The 8,771-nt window shown below is 51.0% G+C and overlaps 3 protein-coding genes across 3 annotated transcripts; 2 read left to right on the forward strand and 1 right to left on the reverse strand.

The window, feature by feature from the left end:
• Positions 1–147: 147 nt before the first annotated feature.
• Positions 148–1,008, forward strand: ASPACDRAFT_57303 (uncharacterized protein; the record flags this gene model as incomplete). The annotated part of the gene is made up of 1 exon (XM_020203226.1): positions 148–1,008. The coding sequence occupies one exon, from the start codon at positions 148–150 to the stop codon at positions 1,006–1,008; it is 861 nt and encodes a 286-aa protein (XP_020060289.1).
• A 312-nt stretch (positions 1,009–1,320) lies between these two features.
• Positions 1,321–2,581, reverse strand: ASPACDRAFT_39566 (TFIIH/NER complex subunit TFB3; the record flags this gene model as incomplete). Its single annotated transcript, XM_020200612.1, has 3 exons — positions 1,321–2,179; positions 2,237–2,477; positions 2,536–2,581. 3 exons carry the CDS (start codon positions 2,579–2,581, stop codon positions 1,321–1,323), a joined length of 1,146 nt encoding a protein of 381 aa, XP_020060290.1.
• A 177-nt stretch (positions 2,582–2,758) lies between these two features.
• On the forward strand, positions 2,759–4,795 carry ASPACDRAFT_112139 (prefoldin-like protein). The gene has a single exon (XM_020195617.1). The coding sequence runs from the start codon at positions 2,906–2,908 to the stop codon at positions 4,727–4,729; it is 1,824 nt and encodes a 607-aa protein (XP_020060291.1). The 5' UTR covers positions 2,759–2,905; the 3' UTR covers positions 4,730–4,795.
• The last annotated feature ends 3,976 nt before the right edge of the window (positions 4,796–8,771 follow it).

The raw sequence follows: 8,771 nt of genomic DNA on the forward strand, positions 1-8,771 counted from the left end.
GTCCTTTCAGGATCTCTGTATCGGTTCAGGTTGTCGGTTGATTGAGGTGGGCCTTTCAATTGAGTTCCTTTGCAAAATACCCCCCGATACCCCCACAATTAGCTTTTGTCCAAACATCCCCAGACAATCGCGCGACCTTGTTTTATCATGGCCCTCTTTCGCAATGGCAGAACTGCCACCGTGCAGTTCCGCGGCTTCGCTTCATCGGCCTCTTTGCGAGTCGGACCCGAGTCTCCCAATTTCATCGACGTTCCTCGAGTTCTTCAGCCGGAACAACCCTCTAAGCCCCGCGTCAAGGGTACTCTTCCGGTTCCCCGTGAGATCTTTCCTGCCCGCCGCACGGACAAGCCGACGGAGGCGTACATTCACGCCGCTACGCCTCTTCCCAAGAAGATTTCGCTCAACCCAAACCACCCGGACTATGAATACCGCGAACAGCAGAGGAAGATGGCTAATATGCGGAGGAAGAATCTCAAGGAGGGCCTTTTGGAGCTGCACGCCCGCAAGCAGGCCACTGACAAAGCCATGAAGCAGCAAAGCGAGCAAAAGCAGCGATACCGGGAGAAGATCATGCGACAGCCTGCGAGGGAGGACGTGAGGCTGACTCAGACGTCGGTAGTTCAAGCTATGTTGCCCCAGCGCATGCAGGTGCTGCCGGATCCTGGTCGAGAATCTCGTCTGCGCGCTTCTCGGCGTCAACTTGAGGAGAAAGAAAGACTCAAGAATGCCGAGCGCCAAAACAACCTGCACGACCTGTACGTGAATGCACGGCAGTTTATCACTACCGAGGAACAGCTCGCAGCCGAAATTGAGAAGGTCTTCCCCGAGGGCGAAAATGAGGCCTGGCGCAACGATCACCAGGCGGGTAACAACATCTGGAACCTGGGCCACCCCCAATCTGTCTCCAGCCTTGTCCACGAGACTAGCAGGAGCGAATCTGCTCGCTGGGACGCCATTCAGGGCAGAATCAAGAAGCTTGGAGAGGAGATTACCGGCGGCAAGTTCTAAATGGGAGTGCTCATGGGAGCGTTTGCACATTACGTTCTATGTACTACAAGTCGATGTCCTTGATCTTGTTTAAATAGTGTCTTCTGAGTTTGTGTTAGCTTTGTCTTTTTTGTATACCTAGATCAATCATATCCATTATCAAGACCGTCATTTCTATACCCCAACGGAGCACCCAAATCCCATCAAAACGCCATCGCTATGCATTATATACAACAACCCAGGTGAGGCTACCTTCGCTGCGAAGTAGAAGCGCAGAAATAACAGCAGGAAACACTTTCTCCAGCGGGCTCAACAGTCTATGTATAACGCCAGTCAGCTGGCTTCTGTATTACCCGTAGAAACTGCCGCCTGGGCAGCCCCTTGAGTGGCGGCAGGTCTGGAGGCCCCAAGAGACCCTGCACCGTCACGTTGTGCCACCTCCTCATCGATAAAGCAGCCCAAGCCGGCGAAAGCTTCCATCAATGTACGAGAGTAGTACTCCTGGAGATCGTACCCGCCTGCCTGCATACGAGTGTCCTGGCGGATAGGATCCAGATAGCTTGACGGATAGAAATCGCGCAAAGTATAATAGTCGCGATTGTTGGGAACCATGCCACCAAATGGGTCGTAAGGCTTTTCGGGTTCCGGAGTCACGATCTTCTTGAGACCCTTGATCAAGCCCGAATCGCCAGCAATGTCGGCCTTATCAGCCGTGAGTCCTCCCTGACCAGCTTTTCTAGCATCCGAATTCCGGAGAGCAGCCTGTTTCTGTCGGATCCGGTCCTCCTCACTTCGCCGAGCCGATGATTTCTTGAGCAGCACCTTCTTGCCTTCGCGTGCAATAGCCGCAGCGTCGCCAGGTCGCCCGGCTGCGAGACGAGTGAGAACATCCTCCCGAGAGGCTTGTAGCTCCCGCCGTTCGTTCTCGTACTCTTGTTTAGCGGCTTCTCGGCGAAGACGGGCCAGTTCCTGCTCATGTGTCTGCTGCTCCTTGAAAGACGAGGCTTCCTGCGCTTCGAGGGCTTGGTTGGCGCGAATCGAGCGCATGTTCTCTGAAGCATACTTCTGAAGGTCGCTTTCGGTCTTGGCCACATCGGTGCCGTGTACGAGATTTGCGATGATCTCCTCACGTTGTTCGAGGAAGTCGTCCCAGGCTCGTTTGGAGTCGAACTCCTCTTCACGGCGGTTGAGACTGCGGACAGTATCAGTATCCTGCAAGGCCACCAGGGAAGAGGGCCTGACGACATACATTTGCATCACTCTGCGCCGGATGTCCACCTCTCGTTCCACATTGATATCCTCGAACGTTTGCTTCCGAAACCGAGCCTTTCGCAGCGTCTTGTGGCAACCCGCGACGGGGCAGTTTGCCGGGCCTGACGAGAATATGCGGTCCACACACGATTCGCACATTTTGTGATAACATTCCGGATTGATAAGGAACTGCATATCTGGGTTCAAGTACCGCGAGGATTTGCAGACAGGGCACACCTCTAAAGAGAGCTGGTTAGCACAAATGGGAGGGGGATTCCGATGCACAAACAACCATACCGTCATCATCCCCGCGGTTGGCCATAGCTTCCTGGGCAGAAGGCATAGTTGACAGCTCGCAGATCTGAATAAGACCGAGGCAGAGCAGAGTAAGTGTTGAACAGACCGGAGGTGTCGCAGCAGTGAAGCCTAAATGACGGGTGATCAATCCAACTGCCCGCACGGGCCAATCAGGCATTCCGCCCATTGTTCCGCGGCGGAACTTTTTTCTTTGCCGCCGCCTCCTCCAACTCCTCTCTCCGTCCACCTTTGGTCTTTGACCTTGATTCACACAAACTTTCCTCATTCAGGTGAAACACGACTTATCCTGAATCTCAGTCCAAGTTATTCGTTCGGTACATTCTCGAGACTTGATTTCATGAACATAATCATGGGTGTTCCCGACAGCCAGCTACACGAACTCGAGCGCCAGCGCCTAGAACTCGAAGGCAATATCCTGAAACTCCAGAACTCACTCTACCACTGGCGCACCTGGGAGGCAGAGTACGACGGCCTCAAAGAGGAGATAAATGATTTACCTGAAGATGCGGATCGCGAAAACTTCCTTAGCGTGGGCAACAGCCTCGGCGGATCGCTGGTCACTGAGGAAGAAGTGAAGGTGATACTGGGCGAGAAAGAAGGCGTGACGCGCACCAAAGGACAGGTGGTCAGTTTGATCAACAGACGCATTGACTATGTGAAACAAAATGTTGCGACAATGGAGAAAAGACTACGCGCCGCAGAGAACGAATTGTATGCGCTGGACTCTCAGGAGCAACTGCCGAGTGATAGTACGGCCGAATTCCCGATGACTGAGATCTTTGAAGAACTTGACGAAAATGGTAATGTCGTCTCGAGCACAACGAACACCCCAGGCAGCCAGGCTTCTGAGCTTTTGAATGTCTTGCAAAAAGCAGGTGTCAGCGATATACCGGACACGGCGAATGTGAATACGGCACATCAAGACTCGTCGCAGCATGCTGCAAGGCCTTTGGAAGCACCCGCTACGGAAGAAGTTCCGACTGCACTCGAGGTGGAGGAGGTAAATCCCCAGGCTATTGAGGAGGAGGAAATGCCGGAAGCGACTACTCCCGAGAACAACCCTAAGCCTCCCTCAATGGATGCAGCTGGTCTCCTAGAATACCAACGTCTTGCAGCAAGCATTGAGGAATCGCCAGAGGATGCCCAGTTACGGCGCGATATGCTGCAGTATAGCCTAAATGAAGTTGGAGCGGTCGTCGCCGAATTGGAACTTGACGAGGATGCAAGCGACGTTTCTGTGGACGAAGAATATGATGATTACCCTTACGACGATGACGAAGAGGAGGAAGATGAATATGGGAGAACTACGACACGTGTTCTTGATGAGGATTACCACCGCGAAATGCGAGAGTTGGAAGCCAAGCTGAACGCGCGAGGATTGTGGAACATTGGCAAGAACACCGACTCTCTCCCAACTGATGTTAAAGCAGAGTTGGAGCAACCCAGTGTGATTCGTGTTGAGAAGACCACCGAGACAGGCACCGGACCTGTGCTTGAGAAGAAGCCGAAAAAGAAGGTTGCCTTCGCTGACGACCTCGACATTGCTCCGGCCCCGAAGCCTTTGACGCAGGATAAGAGGGTTGTCCCAGTTCGTGAATCTAGTGTACCTGTTCTTGCAGATTCCGTGGTTGAACGCACAGAGCCTGTTGCAAAGGAACCAGTAACTAAAGACGCACCGAAGAAAGTCTCTCGGTTCAAGAGCGTTCGGAGAACGGACGACAGCGCAGTCAATCCAGCCACTGCGTCAGAGACTTTAGCTGGCCCTTCCCGGCCCGTCGAACTTCGCTCGTCTTTACGCAAGACTGGCACCCCCTCTCCCGCGCCATCCTCTCTGCCTCTCTTCCCTGCCAGGCCAGCGGAGCCTAAACCCTTCTCCCAGCCAATCTCAGCTGATCCCGAGGAAGACCCCGCACCCAGAGGCCCAAAAGGCAAAATTCTGGCAGATACCCTTGTTGAACGTGATGTTTCGCAGACGTCCGCCGTGGCACCGGAACCCGACGAGCTCGATGAACAACTGCATCGGAAGGAGATTGCGACTGAATTTTACCAAATCCGCAATCGCATGATCAAGGAACAAGGGGGATTCGTTGACGAAGAGCCCGAAATTGTCCCTCTCGAAACAGAAGAGGCTCCGAGGCGTGTGAGTAAGTTCAAGGCCGCGCGCATGAGGTAGGTCAATAAAAACATCAGATGCAATTGGAAGTCAGATACCCGCTATGTACATGCATGGTAATTGGGAAAATATATTCATTTTTTCTCACATTGATATACTGCATTGAGGAATTTTCTCTGTAGATACTGGACTTCAGCTTCATGACTGAGCATACAGTACCTCCTGGTATGCTCATAACGCTGAAACGTCCAAGATCAAGGACCAAGGGCTCTCTGACTGTATTTCCATTACTGGATGTATTGGGCTCTACGGAGTACTTACAGACAGTAAGAGATGGTTATACGGTTACGTTTCACCCTCAACATCTCTTCGATTATCCCAGAACCCGACCCTGGAGGCGCCATCTACGTAGAAAATGCTACTCTATAAAGTGCATCAGCGGCCATGACTCAACGCATTTTAGCCTTCTTGCTCAATTTATTCTTCCTCATCCAACAATCTGAACAAGCAGATGATGGCACCTGTTTCGCCTTGAAATCCAGCCAATGCCACATAACATAGTTTTGTTGTCGTAAGAATCTCCAGGCAATTGACCTAGGTTGGGCAACGTCACCTGTCAATTAGTCTTTGATATTTGTAAGTCAAGCGAAAACGACAACTTTATGATTCCCTGCATGTAGGTGGAGAATCGCTTGCGTACCACTTCCCGCAATACTGATTCCTACAGCGCGGGAAATACATGTCTTAATGGAAGTGATCTGCAACTGACATCGACGTCAGTGTTGTTTATCCATGGATTGATGGCCCTCCCCGCCCATTGTTCCATCCAATCGACAAGGCAATTGACAACCCATAGTCTCTCCAGGCAGGTACAGTCAACCGATCAGCGTGAGTTACTGAGTACGAGTACTTGTCTGTTTATCACGAGCCATTGACAAGTAGACCATGCATGTAAGACATGCTGAGGGAGGGGAAGGGAATTGGCTCGTATGAGTACAGCACAATTGCGTTTCCACAACATGCTACTCGTATGCAATGTTTCTCGTCCGGTTCCCCATGTTTATGCACCTGACAGCATCTTGTAGTAGGGGAGAGAACTATGCAGAGCATGGTCTGTCTACGGTCTATGGAGAGGGGAAGACTGGCTTGGAAATCAATGACGGCTGTCAATTCTCGAGCGGACAGGTCCAAAGATGTGGGTGGATCGAATGGGATACTTCTTCCTTTCTTTCCTTTTTTTTAATCAAATATTTTTTTTTCTTAAACAAGCCGATGGAGGTTTCCCTTCCCTTCCGGCACTTGAGAGTCCTGGATAGTGTGGGTCCGGTATTCTTGACTTCAAAGGCTAGAATGGCTGGCCCAAATCCAGTTTGAAAACCCGAGACCAGCCGGCAGGAATCTGCGAATTTGTACCATTTCGGCTGTCCAGATTATCATCTAGTGGGATGATGGATGGAATGGGAAGGACCCAAATTGAAGGGGGTCCTGATGGCAGAAGCATACGTAACGGTCCCTGTGCGCGGGGAAGAGCTGAGATTCTCAGTACTTGTACAGTACGAAGTACTATACGTCCAATGCTAGATCACTCTGGGCTTCAATAGAATAGAAAAAAAAGGACTAAGTAGAATCTATATTCAGTAGAAAAGAGAGACCATCTGAGGCAACCATTCGTACTGCTCTGGATGTCCAACTCCATGTGTAGATGTAGAGACAATCTAAGTATTACTTGTGTCAAACAGCTGGGAATCAGAGTTAATTTATAGGTGATTAAGTAGCTTCACTAAAGAAGCATGTGAGAACTCTGCCAGGTCTGGTATACGTTGGTGGACTCGAATATATGTATTAGAATCTTCATATAATGGTTTGCAAAACAATAGTATGCGACGTTATGCATAAAAGGACCAAGGTGGAATTAAGAACTGAAGCTATACATCCACCATTCAACATTAGGCTAAACTTTATGGAGCCCAGACGCACAGGGCTGTATGGTCTGTGTACTGTACATGACACTCAATTGCTCTTTTACTACAATGCATCCTCGCTCAGACTGTGCTGTGAGCTTGCAGCACGCAGACAACCACCGCCATACACACAATTCCGAATGACGTGGTAAGTTGATCGACATTGCCTTTACCTAGAAAACAGAGAAATATGGAATGGAACAAGGGCATTGAGATAATTCTTAGCGATTGTCATTAGATGAGCAGTAGTTGAGAAATAAAAATAGTCTTGGATGATGTGATGATGAATGCGATGCACATCCCCATCAAACAATCCAACCAGAAGCAATGCCGTTGGTTGTGGCTTTCGTCATGGTCCACTTGCAGAATAATGACTGATGTGGCTGGCCGATGAGTGGCTGCATCCCCTGTTTTTCCCCTGCTGAGAGGCCCACTCCTCCCACCAACTCCCTTCCCCACTCCCCCGAATGAGTTCCGGTGTCTCCGTCACTTGGCTTTCCTGTCTGTTTCAGATGAAACGAACTCAACTGGAACTCTTTCTTCTCCCCGATTCATCTCATCCACATCATCCACACCCACCCACACGCCCCGCACCCCCTCCATGCCGGAATTCTGATGCTGCAATCACATTCAATTATCCCATGATGACATGCAGACGGGTGGGAATTTCGCCTATCCTAGGCTGTTGATGTCTCCAACGGAAACCTCCTGTCCAGCCGAATTGTTGGTCATCGCACTACTCCGCACACCATGTGGTGAAAGAGACTCATCCCAAACACGGCCTGTACACGGAAGGAATGATGCAATATGTATTCGAAGAGGAATCCGACATTGCCGTCGTCCACTTTCCATATGGCATTGATCGGAACGCACTCTTCCTCTATTACGCGGACTTGCTTGTTCTTGCGCATATCGTACCTTGACTATACTTCATACATACAAAGCCTATCCCACTATATGCTCTGTGATGGTGGGTTTCCGCGTGCCTGTCAAGTGGGTGAATATGAATAGAAACAACGCGTTCCTGGGAACTCCAATGTCCAGGCCCTGGTGCGAGGCAGATATGGAACCTGCTATGGGTCGCTGAACGGCGGACAAAACCCGTGGATGGTATGTTGTTTTGCCACAGGGTCGCAATTGACCCGCTGCACACTTCCATCAATCGGGAGCTCATCGATCAAGGCAGGGTATCTGGCCGATCCAAAGGCACCGCTTGATGGGGCCGGCTCCACCGAGCTTGAGAAGCCCTGAGATACCCCGGCCACTGATACGGCTGCCTTTTAGCAGTACTGCCTTACTTCCCGAACAAGAGCCACTCACAAGGGTTCTCATATCCACAATGCTCAGGACTTTATGACGTTTGCTCTGGTGCTCTTGCCGACCCACGACAGTGTCCAGACCCGAGACTGCCGGCCAATTCGCTGACTGCCTATTCGCTCGTCGGCCATATCTGGCTGGGCCCATGGTGGCTCTTCATCGGGCCCATGGTCTCGTCGACCTTGCAGAGTCATTGCAACTAGCTGCGGTCTATTTTCAATTCTCTCGATCTACATGTGGAGGTACTTGATCGTGTTCCCTGGGACCTGTTTGTTGTGTCGGAACAGATAGTATGACGTTTCTGGTTGTGTCCACTATCTCTTATAAAGAATTGCACATGCCCTGAATGTCACTCTTGAGTTCTTGTCAAAACAACGACCTTGCACTATACTGGAAGCCGTCCAGTCCTTTCACCCCCTAGCTGCCGACCAAGCTCGCTAGTGCAAGGATGAAGAACTTTGCAACTCTCGCAGCTTTCGCTGCTGGAGGAAATGCCCTCGTAAGCCGCGCCGACTCATGTTGCTTCCACCTGACTGCTTCGGGCGCCGCATCTGGCACGGTAGGCCAACTTGGTGATGGCCAGAATCGCCTCGGTGGTGGTCTTTCTGCAGCCTCGTTCTGCATCGATTCGAACGGTGCGATTACTGACAGCAGCGGACGTGGTTGTGTCGTGACCAGTAAGTCTTGAAATCGGACGATGCTAAAGCGAGAAACAATGCTAATCAGTTGTATGCCGACAGGTTCTGTGACCCAGTTCCAGTGTGACTTGGGTTATACCGCCCAGACTGGCTTCTCAATTTCTTCCGGCGGTCAGCTGGAGTACC

Source organism: Aspergillus aculeatus, assembly GCF_001890905.1.
Source record: "Aspergillus aculeatus ATCC 16872 unplaced genomic scaffold ASPACscaffold_2, whole genome shotgun sequence".
Taxonomy (NCBI): domain Eukaryota; kingdom Fungi; phylum Ascomycota; class Eurotiomycetes; order Eurotiales; family Aspergillaceae; genus Aspergillus; species Aspergillus aculeatus.